Source organism: Panicum virgatum, chromosome 1K, assembly GCF_016808335.1.
Source record: "Panicum virgatum strain AP13 chromosome 1K, P.virgatum_v5, whole genome shotgun sequence".
Taxonomy (NCBI): Eukaryota; Viridiplantae; Streptophyta; class Magnoliopsida; order Poales; family Poaceae; genus Panicum; species Panicum virgatum.
In genome coordinates this window covers 47,222,602-47,242,839 of record NC_053136.1, presented here as the reverse complement: position 1 = coordinate 47,242,839, position 20,238 = coordinate 47,222,602, and the positions used below count along the sequence as shown (strand labels likewise).

Below are 20,238 nucleotides of genomic sequence, written 5' to 3'. Positions count from 1 at the left end.
CTGCCATTTTGTGGGCAGCTGGATTGGGAGATCCAATGTCTAGGCCAGTGATCATGGTGACATCTAGCAGAGTAGGGGTCATGGGACTGTGGCCAAAGAAGAAACAGTTCAGGGCATCAGACCAAAAATAGCCGATTATTTTCAGAAGATTTTCATCTTTGTCAAGAGGAGATAATGATAAGCTAAGTGCATCGGCTATGTTCAATTCCTGCCACAAGGGCATATAGGTTTTTGCTACTCTGCTGTACCATGTAATCCAGCTCTCAGGGGGGCTAGGCCAGGCTCTTAAGCAGTCGGCCCAGAGGTTCAAATCAATATTTTGACTAACGAAAGGATCCTATTTGCTTCACAAGAGATCAAATCTATGGGATTTTTATAAGCTCGTGGGCCAAGACAGAAAGATTTTGGATTGGAAGGATGCGGCAGAAGGATGTCTGACACCTGAAGTTCAGAGATTTAGAAATTTGCATATGGTGTCATGTTTCAGAGTTTAATTTGTTCAGAGGCTTAATAAGCTGAAGAAAGTTAAAAGGATTAGGCTGGATGTTACCTTCAGGCCACAGATTGCCGCATTATCGATTGCAGAATTTGTTGTCTGAGCTGCAGAGTCTGCCATGGTTCAGATCTGTTGACTTAGGGTTTGGTTACTGTGGGCTCTAATTCGAATCCCAGATGCTTAGAGAGTTCTTGCTCGAATTTGGAGAGCAGGATTTTCGAATTACGCTCGGATTTGGAAGTGTATTTTGAGTTGGGTTCGAAGTGGAAGTGATGTTCTACTCTTATGCGGGTTGCTTCCAGTTTAAATTTCGTCGGCTCTTAGATATTAATGGAAGCCAGATGTGTTGCCATCGGCTTTTTGGGGAATAATCCAAACACATAGAATTGAAAGACAATGAATTTCATTAAAAGATGTTTTTTTACAGAGGAAAGCCGATTTGACAAAGGAATAATCCTTCGGATTTACGATCCTACTCCTACAGTACTACGTCTACTGCTCGTAGATACCTAGTACCTACGGCGTTTGGGGCTCCGGGCCGGCGCATCTCCGCCGTCGCTGCTGTCGTCGTCGTCGTCGAAGGCGCTGCTGCTGCCGCCCTCGGACTCGAAGTCGCTGCTCCGACCGCCGCTGCCGCCGCTCTCTTCCTAGCTGTTCTCCTCGGAGGACCCGAGGAATCGGAAGGGATTCCCTCCCATCGGGTCGTCGCCGGAGGAGGAGTCGATCTCCTCTTCTGAGGAGGAATCGACTCCGTCCCAGGAGAACTTGTCGTCGCTGTTGCTCTCCAGTTCCTCCTGGAACAGGAACAGGAGGTCTTCCCCCTCGGTCTCGGGCTCGTCCTCCTCGGAGACGGTCCCAAAGTCGAACTCCTCTGCATCCCAATGCAGAGGAGCGAGCGCCTCGTACGCCGCTATCGGATTGTACTCCGGTGTCGGCTCTCGGCTCTCGGGGATGGAGTCGAGGGAGGAGGCAGAGAGGGTTGAAGAAGAAGAGGAGGAAGAGTCATTAATGGAGTTGGAGCCAGAGGAGGAGGACATCGCCATGGCTACTGGTTGCTAGAGGATTGGGGTTTTCTGTGCTACTTGGCTTTGGAGTAAGATGAGTTTGCCGTGAAGAGAGCTGATTCGGGGTGAGATTAAATAGTAAAAGATTGAAGATGGATCGGTAGTTTCACATTCCACGAGGAGCCAGTTGCAGAGACGTTGCGTCTTCCTTGGTGGTTGCAGTGGTTTTAATGAGCATTAACGGGAAGATGAGGCGACAGAGTGGTTTTGGAATTATCATTGCCAAAACCAGGGGCATGTGTTATCGCCATAAATTAACAAGGTTAATTAATGGGCCGTGAGTAAGTTGGGCTTAATGAAGAGATTGAAGAAGGCTAACGAATCGACTCCTGCGTGAGCATTTGGGCCCTCTGGGCCGTGTATTATTAGATTTAGTTCAGATTGAGTTAGAGATAGAGTCTGATATGGACACATTAGTTTAGATTGTTTTCCAAGTCTCCGGGCTATAAATATGTACCCTATGCTATTCGTAAGAAGAAGAACGTCATCACGTTTTGCAACAACAACTCTCGGCGCACCGCCACCGCTAATTATAGGGTTTCATCCAAGTAAGCGTCATGCTGCCCTGATCGCTTGCGATCAGGGCAGCATTGCTCTTGCCTTTACCTTGGTATTACTTGTACTGAAGCGTTTTTTATGGCGAGTAATGCTAGTTATCCTGATGTTCGTAGCATGACTTTTTAGTAGATCTATTGTGCTTTTGTTGCTTATCATCTGCGAATATCACGTTATCTCTGTGCAAGTCACGTTTCAATCTTATGCTAATTCTTGTTGCATAGAATTAGTTGCACGGAGACAACACCCTGCTTCTTTTCCATCTGGTAGATCTAATCTGTTACGGTTTGTTCTTATACTTAAGAATCGGCGTAATATCTGCTAGGTTAGGCCCTGCAAACGGATTGGATGTTCCGGTGATGTAATAGATGCTTTATTTTAGCCTTAATAGGGATTGTTCCGGGAATCGGCTCTTGCTAGTTCTTAGGCCTCTGTTTTTTGTTATGGTTTAGTTATCTGTTATGTTCGCTAGGCCTAGTTACGTGTAGGATGTTCCGATCTAGCAGTTAAGCTTTTACCGTCGTGGATTAGATTAGCTAGATTTAATTAAAGCAGCTTTACAATTATTTGCTTTATTCACCAATATCCGGATAGATGCAGATCCAATCTGACACCGGGACTCGATCGGCTCTTTAAAAGCCGATGCAAGAGTCGTCCCGGGGAGCCGACCACGGCTCGGACTTATGTTTCCACGTGTTTGTGTATGCAGGCAAATCGTTGCAAGCACGTTCGCACCTTCCTGATCGGTTATAGGTCAGGTGGCACGCCTTACATTCTCCGGAATCCTCTGCGTGTGCCGGATTGCGGGCCGTTGTCCGAGGAAGCAGTGCCTGCCAGCGCCCCGGCGACCTCCCGGCTCTTCGTGTTGCCTGTCGCTGCTCGCCGGTGGGTTTTGACCGACAACACGTACCCATTGACCCATCCCTAGACTCATCATCTCCACCTATTTTCTCATCAATTGTGTTAGCTCCATCGCCGACATTATTTTCCTGCTCTACTTGGGCCTCAACAACATTACCCTCCCGTTCTTCTTCCCCGGTGTCTTCATCATCGTCCTCTTGATCACTACTATCGTATTCACTATCCTCCGAACCTAAAGAAATATCATCATCATCTGCAGCATCCGTGTCTTCTTGTGCCTCGAAGGTATCTGGCCCCAAATGATCGGAAGCCACTACCATATCGTAATCCGAAGCACAAGTGGGATTTGGGACATCTTCTACAAAGGTTGACTCTTGAATCATATTCTCAATACGAAATGGAATTTCAGGAATTTCTTCTACTCTCCCAACTGGTTCTTCTAATGTTGTTGTACGGGTTATTTCAACAACCACCTCCAAGCAAACCACGTTTGCACGGTCAACAATATCCTTATACTGCCTCCAATACGTTTCCGGTTCTAACTTCATCAAAACATAATGTGGCATAGCTTTACCGCAGTCAAATCTACCCCTAAATGAAATTGCACCTTGCCCCCAACTGTGTTTTGAAACCACATCTACCAAATCTTTGAAGGATGGAGGCCTATCAAACACTTGCACGTCCTCAAGCATATTCTCAAACTCTCTATGTTCATTAACCGAACCACCATGAAAAATTCGAACTAAACGGTCCATCTACAAAATACAAAAAACCAAAACATTCTCTATCATACTCATGGAATTAAATCATCTACAAAAGTATTTGTATGTAGCCTATTATCCATTACTCAAACTAATATCTCATTGCCACTATCTAACCCTAACAAATGTAGTATTTGGAACATGCAAGTCACTCCTCTCGTTAAATTCGGGAACAGAGATTCATCTGAGTATAATCAAAACATCCAGTCAAGAGAATACTACCATCTACAACAACTATCTTCAAATCAATAAGCAAACCCTAATCAACAACAACTAATATCTACCAATGTACACGGTAAATCGAAGGGAGAAGGGGGGCGAGCAGCAAGGCGGCGCTGGCTTCGGCGTCTGAGGGAAAGAGTGGCGGGGAGGGGGAGAAGGGGGCTGGCGCGGGCCTAGGTAAATGGGCTTGTCGTGTCATCCCGCCTGGCGCGGCAGGCTCTTGTCGCGCCACCACATGTGGCGCGACAGGGAAGCCACGTCAGCGCCCCTCTGGCGCAGCGCTTGCTCGGGCCGCCAGCAGGGCCCGACTGTCGCGCCACATGCACTGGCACGACAGAAGTTAATTGTCGCGCCGTTGCGCGTGGCGCGGCCAAACGGGCTATGGAGTGAAAATATAACTCTAGACGGATTAAATTTAAAATATTAATAAAAAGGGTTAAAAATAAAAAAAATTCCACTCGCGAGCGGTGGGTTGCGTCTTGGCGTCTTGCAATGGCGATGGCGAGCTAAACGAGTGCATGCACTGCATGGGGCGTCCGTACGTTTCCCGTCGTCTTGGACATTATAGTTAGCAAGGGGTTATTTGTAAAAACATAGGGGGTATTTGTATATATTTGGATATAATTTGTGATCCGAATTAGGAAGTTAGTATTTGCATGTAAAAACATAGGGAGTATTCGTATCGCGTTTAGTATCGAGATCCGAATCAAGGGGTTATTTGCATATATTTGGGGGTAAATTGTGAAAGTTATGTACGGCTCCGCTGATTGTTTGCGATGGTAATAAATCTGAGAAGCGCAATGTTTTGAAGTGTTAAATCGGCAAAAAGCTCGGACCGTCGCCGCCCGTCTCCCGCCCACCATCGTCTCGCCTATTCCGGTGCTCACGCCGACGCTGACCTCCTTCTATCTGCTAGCTCCCAACCCTAACGCCGGCGCCTCTGATCGATCACCCCTGCCGCTCATCCCTCACGGCTCGCTACAGCCGGCGGCTGCCTGCACCGCTCCCGCGACAACTCCAGTTACATCTGTTAGCGCCGCCTCTTCCCGCGTTAGGCCCCTTCCAAAATACTGGCTTGGGCCTTGCCTCTATCAAGCCCAGGGGCGGAGCTACGTGGTGGCGTAGGGGTCGGTCGACCCCGACAATTTCCACATATTCTTTATACCCAATTGATTTTCACAGTGTTAGACACTAATTAAATTTCAACAAGAAACCTGCTGACCCTGGTGGCATTTTGTTTTGGCTTCGCCCCTGGTCAAGCCTCAACCTCCCTAACTCTCCTGCGACCTCGTCGGTTGGGCTACGCATGGCCGCAGTAGGCCTCTCCCATGCTTCCTCGCCGGGTAGCAGTGCTGCATCGTCGACCATAGGCAACCAGCTGAATAAATAGTCGAAGATGAGGTAACTGTCACCTGCCGTGTTTTGTTTTTTTTTTTAAAGAAGCCTGCCATGGATTTCAACAAACTTGTGAATGAAGCACTCAATTCACTTGTGAGCATTGCTGATTCACTGAATATTTCGAGTTGCAGAATAACCATGTCAGCCTTAACACATTGCATCTCATGATAAAACAATTGAAGCAAATTAGGAATTACATGTTCATAAACCAGCTTGCAAATTCCTCCTATTCATATCAGAACTTCGAATATCCACGGTTACAGGTAGAGACATTTTTTGGTGTTATGTTACGGACCTGCTCCGAGTCCAGATGATGACGACTCGTGATTAGTGGAAGGGCAACAGCTTATATGAACATTTGCAACCGAACTAATGCGTGGTAATTTTTCACACATTTCACCGAGGTAATAACAGGGGTAACCCAACAGTACCCTGAATTCCTGAAACACACACCTACAATTGCTACAACAAATAGCAATAAAAAATTTGTAGGCAGAGTCCGTGTCGCACTGCAGGAAGCCCTCCGCAGGCTGCAGCCTGTGCGGCCGCACTTCTTGGATGTTCTCTTCAGACTTCAGAGGTCACCAGGAGCGTCTCTCATGCTTATGTTCAAGCTATTTCTCATTGTTCTTCTCCCAACTCCCATATTACCCTTTGTCATCATGGCAACAAATTCCCCATAATCAATGCGGCCATCCTGATTAACAAAAACAGAACAAGGGTGTCAAGGTCACTGTCATATGCTGTATCACAAAACGATCACCAACTTTTCAGAAGAAGAAAAAAAAGATCACTGTACAAGGTGATGTAACAAGTTATACACATCAAGCAGAAGCTGTAAACATTTTGCTTTAACAACGCACTGAAGAAATACCACATATATGATATATCAATGGGCATGGGAATTTATAAAAAACTCGACCTGTGGGGGGAAAGACCTCCCCCACTGTATTGTATTAAGAAGAAAACATTCTCACACAGGCCGAGAAAACCCCCGAACCCCTGCACCCCCCCGTACACGGGGTCCGTCGCCTTGTGAGTTAGGCCGGACCATACACGTGCTTTGGACATGGGGCAGGCGAGGAGATTTTTTTAACCTCAACCTGAAATTCGCTCCCACAGGGAGTCGAACTCAGGACCTGAGGAGTGCCGCTGGGTTCCCCTAACCAAGTCAGCTAGAGGTCCTTTGGCGGCATGGGAATTTATAGTTCTGCAACAGTAAACAAACACATCTTCAGATCACGTTTATATCAATCAACAAGCGTTCAGATGATATTTTTTTCCTGAAAGAATTTACACAATGCAGCTCAGGCACATATCAGTTCGATATATCAATCAGAGAGCATTCTTGTCCAAGGATGGCTACAGACACAACATTTTTTTTCTTTAAAAAGATAATAAAATAGGACTCAATGGATCCTTCATGCATTTTCAACTAAAATATAATTTCAATCTAATGTGAAGTTAATGTACGAAGACCAGTACACTTACATTATCCTGGTCAGCTTCTTTAATGACGTCATCAAGAAAAGCAGCTGGCATGTTATGCTCTTTGCAAGCTTGCTGAAGCTCATCCACTGTAATGTAACCACTGCCATCTTTGTCAAAATATGAAAAGGCTGCCACCAGATGTTCCTCGCGCTCCAGTTTATTGAGGTGCAATGTAGCAGCAATGAATTCTATATAATCAATGGTCCCACTGTTGTCTATATCTGCCTGAAAGATTCAAATAAAACAAAAAAATGTAAGCAGTTGTCAAGTAGTACGTTACTTCACTGTTTATGACTGATTCTAAATATCAAACCCAAGTGGTGACTCCCACTTAGATTTGTAAAAAAGTATCCAAGCTAAAATTCGTACATCATAACTCCTACCTTCAATATGGAGACTGTACTGACTTAAGGGGACACACAAAACCGAAAATGGCTATAACATATAAGAAAATATTCGTCAGATTTTTTTATAAAAACATCGATGATAAAAAAAATATTTAGGTGTGGAATACCCTAAACATCAAAATGAGAGAAAAAAAAAGCAATATCAAAATTCTGGAGATCAGTCAGATGCATTAGCTTTCTATCAAGAGAGATCTATCCAAAACATTCCTAGCTCTGGCAAATATAGAGAGCACCTTATAACACTAATAAAGCATAGCAATCATGGCATATCAGATTTCCTAATCCTAGTTACAGGCTATATTTCACTCAAGTGAATAAAATCACACATCGAAGAATACTGGTCATAAACACGCCAATGAAAATATTAATGCCTCATTGTACACGTGCAAGAAAAAAAAACTCGACCTCTGGGGTTAAGACCTCCCACAAGGTATTGACTGAAAGGTAGCAGAATTTTCTCTTCCACAGGGTTGACTGGTTGAGAAAAGGTCACGAACCCCGGCTACAGAAAATAGCACAGCGTGACCTTTTTTTTTGCAAGAACTGGGAGTCACCCAACTGCAACCCTACCACTGTGCTACACACACATTCTCATTGTAGACGTGCAAGAAAAAACAACTGGCTGAAGCTTTAGGGAAGGTCCTTTTCTTTTAACAAACTAAAGCCTCTCATAGCAGCTCGGAAATCCAAAAATAAGTACTAGAGAGAATTGATCACTTACCGCCTCCATGAGATCGCGGATTTCAGTATCCTTTAGTGTGGAACCATATTTTCTTAATCCTTCTTTCAGTTCATCATATGTAATTGCACCACTGTTATCTGTGTCCATTGCCATGAACATTTCCTTCAGCCCTGCAATTTCCTCCTCCGAAAGGCTCTCAGCAATTACCTAGTAGAACAAATACAAATCCTTTATTAGCAGAAAACTCAGCACAGGTGCTCCAATAGAATGCAGGAACATGAGAACGATGCCACTATATAATATAACTGAACATATATATCAAGAATACTAATAACTTGGGCCGCTACCACCACCATATAATATAACTGAACATATATCAAGAATATTAATAACTTGGGCCATTACCAGAAATATTAGTACTCTTGATCCACCAGCATAATAGATAGCCTTACGTAATCTCAATCAAAGTAATGAAATGTACATCTAATCCATTAGAAACACTGGACTTCACAACACAAATAACAGGAACTTCACTATTATTCAGCATCAAGCATTGTTACATACTATAATCAATGAGACTGTATAATCCAACAAAAAAAATGAACTCACCTGCAAAGCCATCTTCTTCAACTTATTCATTGCCGAGAACTGTTTAATGCGGGAGAGGACAGCAGGATCAAGAGGCCGATCAGGAGCAACTCCACGGTCACAAATCCACGGATGAGCTGAGCACAAGAAAATTGGGATTTGATATCCAAACAGTTGCACATGTAATTCAGATACCAATGTTAGGCATTAAATAAATGTACAGCAGAACACTTTGTTCAACAAACCAACAAAATTTGTAGAGAAAAGGGAAGAAAGAAGCTCTGTACAGGTGAAACTAACATAGAACTTCATGTGCTGTCAAGCGCTCTGCTGGGCGAGGATTCAACATTCTTCTTATAAGATCCTTTGCGCTCTCAGATATTACAGGCCAGGGATCCGAATCAAAATCAATTACACCTTTTAAAACAGCATCAAATATTCCTTGCTGTGTCTCTGCAACAAGTACATTTAGAAAATCAGTCCAGAAGAGAAAATGATCTCTCCATTAGAAAATGACTATGGGTTGGCATCGAGAGTCAATAGAATGCCAATATCTGGGTCAAAAGCATTGTGGGGGTCCTTCGACAGACTACAAATCAACAATAAACGTTTAACTTAGGATATTAAGAAAATAAAGCTGAACCAGTACCTGCCCAAAATGGTGGTACGCCACTTAGAAGTATGTAAAGAATTACTCCAGCTGTCCACACATCAGCCTCTGGTCCATACCGTTTGCGCAGCACTTCTGGAGCTACGTAGTAAGGGCTCCCCACAACATCGGTAAAAATTTGACCTAAAAATAAACAAAAAAATGAAGGGAAATATGGTTAAAGGAGTGCACCATTGAAATGAGAACATCAACATCCTAATCAAATGTATGCATTTCGTATTGGCTGTCTTTACATACTAGAATGACGTCTCAAGGAAACAAATGACAAGGCCATTTGAATGCCATCAAAACTTACCCTCAGATATAAAATAATTGCCATAACATTTTGCCATTCAGTTCAGTAACGTTATCTTGAATAAGGTTTTTTCCAGTAATGCTTCCCCCTTTCAATGCTATCTTTAATATTTTTGTGTGTCAGTAATCTCAATAACAAAATAGTCATGATTCTCCTGAAACAGTAAGCGCATCATTCCCTTAACAGTAGTGTTATTCCCAAATAGAATCTCCTTTTTCCACGATCCAGTTTGCAGTACTAAACTAAAGCATATATCACACATGTCTAGCACTAAGTCAATGCAGACCATATCAATATTTCACCAATTAGCGTCATGACAAAACAAGCGCAAGGGACACAACAACCCACAGTGACTCACCAGGCTTGAAGAAAACCGAGAGGCCGAAGTCGATAGCCTTGAGGGACATGTCGTCATCCTTGTTGGCGAGCAAGAAGTTCTCGGGCTTGAGATCCCTGTGCATGACCCCGAGCGAGTGACACGCCTCGACGACACCAACGATGATGCGCGTAAGCTCCGCCGCCTTGCGCTCGCTGTAGTGCCCTCGCTGTATGATGCGGTCGAAGAGCTCCCCTCCCGCGCAGAGCTCCATGACGATGTGGACGTACTGCTGGTCCTCGTACGCGCCCTTGATGGCGACGACGTTCCGGTGCCCCGCGAGGTGGTGCATAATCTGGATCTCGCGGCGCACGTCCTCGACGTCCTCCTTGGTGATGAGCTTCCGCTTGGCGATGGACTTGCAGGCGTAGTCCACGCCCGTGGCGAGGTCCGTGCAGAGGTAGGTGGTGCCGAACTGGCCCTGGCCGAGCTTGCGTCCCAGCGCGTAGTGGTCGCGGAGGCTCGGGGTCGGGTGGCCGAGCACGTTGGCCGTGAGCTCCGCGGGGGCCGGCACCCCGCGCCGCATGCCGGGTGCGGGGGGCGGCGCGGACCCGTCCGCCGCCGCCCCCGCCCCCGCCTCGGTCGGGCGCGCGGCCCGCTTCCCGTTCCCGTGCGGCGCGGGGTCACCGGCCGCCGCGGCGGAGGTGGCGACGGGGGCGTACCCCGCCGCGTCGGGCCGCTGCGACGCGCCGCCGCGGAAGCTGGCGAAGTACTTGGATCTCAGCGTGACGCCGCACGTGTTGCCCATCACACCCCGGGCGCGGGCGCGGCGACCCCTCGCGCATGTACCTCACGGCCTCTCCGGTGCCCAGGCGGGGAAGCCGCGGCGCGGCGCTGGAACGGGACGCGCGGGCAGGCGGCGGGCGAACGGAGGCGGAATCGGAGGTGCGGGAAGGGGCGCGCTCGCCCCGGGTGCGAATCGGCGGCGGATGCCGGCGCGGGGGAGGGGATAAGAGAGCGCGGCGGGGGCTTGCGCGCTTGATGAGCCCTGGATGGAGTGGAGAGGGAGGGAGGGATCACGGCCACGGCGACTTCGCGGTCACGCCGCGAGGAAAGCGAAGCGAAGGCAGCTTTGCGGCGGTCGCGCGGCGTCTCCTCTGGCCGGCGCTGCTCCTGTTGGATCGGGACAGGATATACTATTCGCCACTGTCAGCGCAGCTGCCGCTGCTGAAACAAATCAGAATACATCGTCCAGTCGTGCCGGAAAGGTTTTGGTCGGCTCTCTTTTTCTTTCGAGCGTTGCTGCCACTGAAAACGTTTTCCGGCTTCTTTTGATTTCTTTTGCGCTAAGGTTTCCCTCATTTGGCTCCTTCGTTGAGTGACGTTATTTCCATAAACAAACAAAAGGTTTATACAAGAATTCTACCTTGTCGTGTGGAGCATCACGTGGGCATTGGGCAACTAGGCAGCTACCTTGTCGTGTGGAGCATTGCAATTTTTGCAAAACCTCTCTATTTTTTAGTTTAGCACTTGTCTTTTTCAGTAACCGCTAGAAGAAGATCTACTAGGCACCAGCAGCAGCGACTTTGGAGGCTTTTTTAGTCCAAGTGTTGTTGAACAGACCAGTAAGATCGGACGGACTCGTCGGAGGCGAGGACCACAACTCCACAAGGCCAACCGTGCGCACCGCAAGCTGCTGCTACGGGGCAACGTGCGGCGGCGCGGGATCAGGGCGCGCTCGCTGGCATCCTGTGTGCGGCTGACATGCGGGCGCCACATGAGCATGGCCCCCGATCGGCAGTTTCGGCTTGGTCCGCTCGAGGAGGCCAACTGCAGCCACAGCCAGTACTACCTCCGTCCCAAAATATAAGTAGTTTTGACTTCTGCTGATCATATTTAACTATTTATTTTATTTAAAAAATTTGAGAAAAAATAAAAATAATTAAGATATACTTCAAATATATACGATGATAAAACATGTTATAACAAAATAAATAATATTTTTATAAATTTTTTGAATAAAACAAATGGCCAAATATGATCAGCAAAAGTTAACACATGTTTATATTTTGAGACGGAGGTAGTACGACGCCTGCCCGCTGGCGCTGGGGCCTGGAGGGGCGAGTGCCAAAGTGGAGTGGAGTGGAGTGGAAATGATGGGCGCTGGGAAAGAGGCGACTGGCTGGGCCGGTGGTGGTGGTGCATGACTCTCGACGGCTCACACGCTATGGATGCAATCGTGGTCGTGGGGGAGCTGATCGTCACCGGATGAGGATGGGATCCGTTTCAACCCACAAAGCTTATCGGCCATCATTGCTTCTCCTGCTGCTTTAGCGCTTTACTAGTAGTAGCAGCACTAAACTAGTACTAACTAGAAAGCCCGCGCAGCCTTGCTGTGTCTGGCCTGATTTTTATCTTTTATTTGTATTATATGAAATTTTGTTTGATATATGGAAAAAAATGTAATTAGATTGGTAGAATATTTTTTTATAATTGCAATGTATGTGAAACTAATTGGTCAATTTGTTATCTCATTTTTTTGGCGCGGGTTGTTGTTGTAATTACTGTTAGCAGGTTAAATAACTTGTGTAGTGAAAAAACTGTATGGCATTAACATATAAGGGTAATCACTCTTTTGGCCATCGAGGTCACGCTGTACCCACTACAGGATATCAGATCTGTTTTTTTTTACTCGCTCCCCCCTCTCTCTCTCCCCTGCGCCGGTAGGATCCGGCGCCAGCGAGCTGGGACCAGGCGGCCGGAGCTCCGGCGGCAAGCTTTGGTTTTTGGATAGAGTAATTGTTGTATGTAGGTAGAATTTTTTTTTAAGTAACGTACGTAAGATGAATCCGTTGTTTAAGGAGTTTGCTTGCGACGAGCCCGTACCACCGACGCTGGAGTTTGCACGTGTATAATTTTTATGTGATTATATTAGGTTGAGTACAAATGATAGCGTGTATTTGCAAGCGACGTATAAAGTAACATATAAATTATATGTTGTTACATATATGTAGCTGTGCAAAAAATATAGTACATTAATTAGTTTATAGTAGCGGCAGATGGCAAGCCGGTGCCCATTAATTAGTGAGGGAGCTTCCAGTGGAAGGCTTGCGCCCGCGCCCGCGTCTGCGTGACACGTGGCGGCTCCGGACCCCTCCTGAGCAGCTAGCTGAGCCGAGAGCTCACGGGGGTCCGGATAGGCACGTGGAGGTCCCGGACCCACCTGCGGGGTCCGGATCCGCGGCCACAGGTGCCGAGCATTTCCACCTCTGGGACATGTGGTGACACCGGACCCATCCCCGAGCGGGAAGCGGGTCCGGGACCGTTGGTCCGGTGAGATGGAGCCAGACCCTAGGGGTCCGGCTGCTCAGCTACTTAGGGCGTAGTTACGGATAACTACGCGAGTCTTGACACAGTAGAAGTGGGTACCCCAGTTGCAGGGTACCGATAGAGGCCCCCGGGCCCGCCTCGGGAGAGGCAACGAACCCGCAGGTGGGGGCCACTACTGTGAGCAACTTGGCTGCTTCTTGCACCCAGCGGTGCGCGCCGCAAGGGTCTTCTCCTGCGTCGTCCATCCTTTGGGTCACCTGCTGCATCATCACGTTTGGACGTGCACATGACTCAAGGTAGATGCTTAGTAGCGTGCCCACGGGTCCCAAATCCTGTTGGCTGTGATCCTTTGAGATAGACAGCTAGACTCAGTGAACGGAGCTCAAGGGGTCGGCCTTTAGGTTAAGAGAAAGTCCAGACCTCCAGGTTCCCAGTCCTAGGTACTACGGTACTCATTCACAGGAGGTGGTGCGTGCAGGCTTAGGGTACGAAACCAGGCTAAGCGGCTACACGGCTCCAGACCTCCCCGGAGAATGAGTGCGCTTCCCTGAACCTGTAGGTTCCCAGGGGTCCGAACCCCTCTCTTCCATGAGGGGTCTCGAGCTAAGTCACTAGCTAGCCAACTCAATTCGGACCACAATCACCGCACAAGAGTAAGAAGCCACGTGGGGGTTAGCGCAAACAGAATGCGTAGATTGAAATTGGAATGTAACATCCTTAGAGGCGAACTGAGAATAAATTTTTCCCTTATAACTAGATGTACATGAGATGTGCGATTTCCCTTATAACTAGATGTACATGAGATGTGCGATGTAAGCCAGAACACGGGTTTATGAGGCCGGAGCTGTCCGGACCTCCGGGCCCCTATTCTTAGGTACTACAGTACTCGCCCTACGGAAGTAGAGCATGCAGGCTTAGGGTACGAAACCAAGCTAAGCGGCTACACGGCTCCGGACCTTCCCAGAGGGTGAGTACGCTTCCCTGAACCTGGTTCGCAGAGGTCCGGACCCCTCCACGGGGGAGGCTCACCGGACTGGACCACACGGAAGTACTACCTAGTTACAAAGGAAAAGGTTTTATTCCCTGCTGGGCCTCTAAGGGTAGGACTTACAGAGATATTGAGTCGGGGGTGCGACCGGAGTCGGCTTAACGTCGGAGAGAGCCACTAGAGTCGGCTTAGTGCGACCGGAGTAGGCATTCCACCGGAGCGGGCTTGGTGCGACCGAAGTCGGTTTTCCGCCGGAGCGGGCTTGGTGCGACCGGAGTCGGCTTTCCGCCGGAGCGGGCTTCCTCACATGAGTGAGGTATGCTGCGAGCTGGGATTTGTTGAAGCTGTGCTCCCCCCAGACCTGCTTGATGACGACCTGGGAGAGCATGACCCGCTGTCGCCATCCTACTGACGCGGGCGCTTGCCGCGCGAGTTCTGGCCCCCGGGCGCTCGCCACCTGAAACATGGTGATGCCGAGCCGATGATCAAGCGAAAGCCAAGCACCCCCTACCTGGCGCGCCAAATGTCGTGGTGTGGAAAACCACAGCCGGGTGGCGGAATGCACCCGCCTAATCCTAAGTGTAGGATTTTCTTGGGGGCTGTCAAGGAATGCTCGATCTAGAGGCGTAAGAACACGGAAGCACACAAGGATTTAGAGTGGTTCGGGCCGCCGGAGCGTAATATCATACGTCCACTGTGTGATGTATTGCCTGAGCTTATGTCTGTGGATGAGTCTATCCTCTGCCTCCCAGTCCTCTATTTGGACCTGAGTTCTTCTCTAACGGGCGTCTCCCTTTTATAGCGCAAGGGAGGTGCGTACACAGGTGTTGGACCCCGACAGGTGGGCCCAACGAGGATGTATATTATACCACGAAAAAGACATTAACAGTGCTTTGTGAATCTCTTGCCGGATATGCTTCATCGTCCTTTAGATTCTCTGACCGAGGGGGGTCTTCATCTGTCCCATCGGCGAGGTGCCCGTTGAGGCGGTGTAAGTTGCGGCGTAGACTGTTGGGTCTACCGCGTAGGTGCTATAATACTCCGTCGTCGAGCTGTCGTGTCTAACTGGCGTAGCAGACTGACGCGCGTGGCGTGGGCGGCGCCAGCGGCTGCACTATGTGCCTTGGTAACGCGCGATCAACAGTACAGCCTGGCAAAAGTCACCTCGGGCTCTGCTGTGGCAGAGCGCTCTTAACGCCTTCCGCATTGAATGCGATAGGTGGGCGAGTCTTCCCGAGGAAGCCTCGCGGTCGCGCTCGCGCCTGTGCCTGTGGACACGTGGCGGCTCCGGACCCCCCCCAGGCGGGGTGTCTGTTCCCTCCCTGCTGAGGGTTCCGGATACTATCTGGGGGGTCCGGGACCCCGTGGGGGTCCGGGGCCCCCGGCTGATTTGGCTGAACACTTTCTTCTCCGGGACACGTGGTGACACCAGACCCGTCCCCGAGCGGAAGCGGGTCCGGGACCGTTGTCCGGTGGAGGCGGACCCAGGGGTCCGGCTGCTCAGCTCTTTAGGGCGTAGTTACGGATAACTATGCGAGTCCTGCTTTTCTGTGCAGTAAGAGGGGGTACCCTAGTCTAGAGGTACCGACACATACGTTACTATGGGTAATTTTTTTAAAATACTTTTTCAGTTCAGTGTTGATAAATTATGTTAGGTTAATATCATGTCTATGTTGTCTAACAGTATAAGCTTATAGAAATTTACGCATTGTAGAAATCTTTTAATCTGTTGGTATGTAGTTATTGTTTTGTTTGTTTTCGTAAACAACTGTCGATACTTTAAGTAGCTGGTAGCAATATTGCGAAACATGGGCATGTGTGCATATCAAAGGAGCCTCGAGGATTGATGTCACGGGAAGGTTCGGAGTTTACGTGTCCTTTGTTTGTCCACATGTTTGTCTACGGGAAGGAGCTATCATGGGGTCCACACGGGCTTTTTTTTTCTTTACCCCCGGCGCCCTCCCACTCTCGCACTGTCTCTCTCTCGGCCTTCCTCCCTCCGTAGGCAACCTCCTCGCCACCTCCGCCGCCCGCACTGCCGCAGCTCCTGCCGGCCGTGCCGCCGCAGCTCCGGCCGTGCGCGGCTCTCTCTCTCGCTCTCCTTCTCCCATGGCGGATCCAGCGGCGGCCTCCCTCCCCGGCGGCGTCCCGTGGCGGCCTCGCGCGGCTGCGGCGGACCCAGGGTGGTGGCGCCCCTCGGAGACGGAGGAGGAGCTGGTCTAGCGGCAGAGCGGGGGCTCCGCACACACCTCCTCCTCCCGGCGACCATGGGCAGCTAAGCCGTCCCCTGCTCCCTCGGATCCCCGCGCGGGTGGCCATGGCGGCGGCGGAGGGCTGTCCTGGGTGCGAAGGCCGGCGCGGGCGGCGTTGCGCGGGCGTTGCGTGGGGTGCTCCCTACTCCCCTGCGCCCTCCAAGCGGCGGAGCCGAGGACGGAGTGGCGCGGCGGCGAGCAGCAGACGGCGGTGGGACTCCTGCGCGAGGACCAGGCCTCGCGCCGCGCGGAGGCCGGGCGGCGCGTGGGGCGGCGGCGGCGGCGGTCGGCGCATGGTGGCTGGCTGGAGGCGCGGCGGCGCTTGGTGGCCGTTCGATGGCCCGATCGGACGGCCGTTTTTTTTTTCGGGTGACGTGGACGAGAGGACGGGGAATGATACCGGAATCGTGTTTTAGAGAAGAGATTTGGAGCGGAGGTAGTTGATTTACACATTCGCCTGATAGTGACAAGGGCTCGAGCGTTTTGGAGCCAAACGTTGGGCTGTACGATCGGCCAATTATATGAAGAAAACTATGAACAAAGTGCGAGAGGCCCACGGGCCACCATCTGTTCCTTATGTTGCATCGACATTATTTAATATCGGTTAACTGGCTACTGGCCCATGCTTTAAACAAAATTGGGCCATCCACTCAACATTTCCATATCGGTTTGTCGATTTCCGAAATCGAATTTATCTAATTTTTTAAAAGAAAATCGAATTGATCTGTTTTCAGAGATGAAAAGTTGACCGGAGTTCAAGCTCCACCCACCACCTTGACGAGCTAGCTAGTACTAGAACTCTAGTAGTACACTGTCATGGGATAAGCCGTGTCGCGGATTATTAATTTGCTCACGAGAAGGTCCAGCCACGATGAAGCAGCGCTGGTTTTGCTGGGCGTGTAGGTAGAGGAAAGAGACGCGGAACCAGAAAACCATCCAAGATCGAACCCACGCCTCGCCGCTGCAAGCGATGCAGCTGAAAAGGAGACCCGCCGGGGTCAAAGCTCACAGACGGTTCGCGCGTCGGTCAATTATCGGCGATCGCCTTTGAGCAGTGAGGGATGGTGATCTTCGGAAAGGGAAGAAGCAAGACACTGCACTCCGAGAGCAACTCCAACAGATTGATCTTCCCCTTTTTCTTTTCTCTTCATATAAGGAAATTCATTTTCTCATTTTCAACATATATGGAAAAAGTGTTTCAGCAGATTGATTTTTCCCCCTTTATATATGGAAAGGGAGATATGATGTCTCCCCTTTCTATTGAGGATTGGAGAAAAAATATTGGGGATTGAGAAAAAATAAAGGGGAAAGGGAGATGGAAAATTAAGCCGTGTTTAGTTTCGGCGCAAAATTTTTTTGCGTTGGAATCTTACTAATTTGAAGTATTAAATGAAGTCTATTTACAAAACTTTTTGCACAGATGAATTATAAATCGCGAGACGAATATAATAATGCTAATTAATCCATAATTAATTAATAATTAGTAGATGGTTATTGTAGCATCACTGTTGCAAATCATGGATTAAGTAGGCTCATTAGATTTGTCTCACGATTTACAGCTCATCTATGTAAAAAGTTTTGTAAATAGACTTCATTTAGTACTCCATACATGTGTCGAAACATTCGATGTGATTTTTTTTTTTGTGTTTACGGGTTCATGGGGTGGGAACTAAATATGGTCTTAATCTGCTGGAGTAGGGTTTTTCAACATCAATTCTTTATATTGAGAAAAAGTGGGGAAAAAAAAAACCAATCTGTTGGAGTTCCTCTGATGGGCCGACCACACCACTGGACTGGACAAATCAAGAAATAGAAATGCTGCTGCTCCTACTCACTCCATCCAAAAAATATAGACTTTTTCCTTTTTATAATAAATCTAGTTGGAGATATACATTTTAGTATTTTTAATAAAATTAATTTATTTTAAAATTGTTTGATGTTCCTTTTAGGACGAAGGAAGTAGGGTCCACGCTGTCAAGCTGAAATGGCGCTTGTGCCTTCTGACTCGGATCACAGGTCACGTCCCGCCTCGAGACCCACGCGTGCACGTCCACCGCTGCCGCTCACCATCATTGCGCCCGCCCGCTACATCCCTACGGCCACCGCTGACCGCTCGCCCGCTCTCGAGGCACAGCGACCATTGACCTTGATCACCGGCGGGGCGGGGCCCATGGATCTGTACCCACCTTCCCCTGCCCGACCTTATCACATCAGCGGCAGCGCCTTTCGATCGCCGGAGCCGGAGATCGCCAGCCTACTGCCTACCCTCCGGGCCGCCGGGCGTGTGCATGCCCGACAGAGGCCCTGTTTGTATGCTTGTAGCACAAGTAGCACAAAAATTTTGACTAATAATTAGAGTTACTAAATAAAGTCAATTTACAAAACTAACTCCACAACGCTGAGCTGCTTCGCGAGACGAACCTAATGAGGCCTTTGATCACACGATTAGAGGATGGTACTGTAGCTAATCATCGATTAATTGCTGTCATTAGATTCGTCGTGAAAAGTTACACCCATCTCTGAAAAAGTTTTGCAAATAAACTTCGTTTAGTACTCTATGCATGTGAGATTTTTTTCTCAGAAATCGTGTGCTATACTATGATAGAGAAACCAGACGTGCAAGACCTCAGAGTCAGAGAAAACAAGCCACGCGCACGCCGCAAGCGCTTTCATTGAAGGCCCTCCTCCCTGGCTGGACCACTACCCACTCCTACAAGCTACAATGCGCGACCACGATCAAAGCAGCAGCGCCCCGCCATCGCGTCGAGCCAGTGCCCGTGGTTGCCGGTGGCGCGGGGGGGACGGCCGGCCGAGGCCGTTCGGGCTTGGATCGCTGCGGCTGCGCTTTTCTTTCCCTTTCGCCCGTGGGCCGCGCGCGCTTTACATAATTGTACGTACGCCTCCGGCGACGGCTATCTATCGCTAGCCCTGCTTATCTCTCCTCCTTGCGTTGGACCCGGACCGAGCTGCTCCTCTGCATGGCATGGAGCGGTGACGCGGACGCACGGCCTGTGGCGTGACTTGCTCTCGAAGTTTTTGCTGCGTGCTGTGGTTCGCTCAGGGCCGTTCGTTCGTTCCGGCCGTGGCTGGCTTTGACTTTTTGCTACGGTTGGGGTTGGGTCACTGGCTACTGGGTGTTGGGTGACGCGGACGTCCGGTCCAGTTCCCCTCTCGCGCGGGGTTCTTTCTTGCTGCTCTGACCTCATTCCGTGGGCGCCTTTTCCTGCGCTTTTTTCTCGCTTTTTCACATCATGGCCTGATCTGGAGGGAGCTCGGAGGATCGGCGACGGCGAGGAGCCTTTTGCTTGCGGCACCGTCTCTCTGTACGATCTCAGCGTCGTGAGGAGTGCTTCTGTTGTTGAATGACAGCGAAAGTTTTTGTGCACGCTTTATGGATTAGTATGCATTTTCTTGCAGCGCTGGGGCAAAATGACTGAGAAAAAGAAGCGCCCATCTCGATCCTGAAATACATTGACGGTTCGGAGGTTGTAGGTCATCTTTGCCTTAAAGTTGTTTTTTTTTCTGTCGGGAAAACAACTTTTTGTTGCCACACTAAACTGTATTTTCTTGCCTGGATAGTTTGCTTCCCTGCGAACTAGTAGTCTGAAAAAACATTGCCCTGCCCTAAGCGGTAAGCTCCTTCGTTATTTGGAAGGCACTGCGGATTTGAAGTTTTGATGGTGCCAGGCTAACTGGTAAAAGTGTTGGCGTGAAACGATTCCAGTCGCGGTCACAGGTGGGCGCTTTTGCCTTTCTTTTCCCACACTTTTTTGCGCTTTTCTCCAGGATGCCACGCTCGTAAATAACCTCAACCTCAGGGGCGTTCCGGCAAAACGGCTCTATAAATCGCTCCTCTGCTAAT

At 49.2% G+C, this 20,238-nt stretch overlaps 1 protein-coding gene across 1 annotated transcript; it reads right to left on the bottom strand.

The window, feature by feature from the left end:
- Positions 1–5,525: 5,525 nt before the first annotated feature.
- LOC120713667 (calcium-dependent protein kinase 5-like) lies at positions 5,526–10,960 on the bottom strand. The gene is made up of 7 exons (XM_039999599.1): positions 9,849–10,960; positions 9,175–9,318; positions 8,826–8,978; positions 8,547–8,662; positions 7,977–8,144; positions 6,849–7,073; positions 5,526–6,054 (listed from the first exon to the last, which is right to left on the bottom strand). Exons 1-7 carry the CDS (start codon positions 10,612–10,614, stop codon positions 5,932–5,934), a joined length of 1,695 nt encoding a protein of 564 aa, XP_039855533.1. The 5' UTR covers positions 10,615–10,960; the 3' UTR covers positions 5,526–5,931.
- Positions 10,961–20,238: the final 9,278 nt, after the last annotated feature.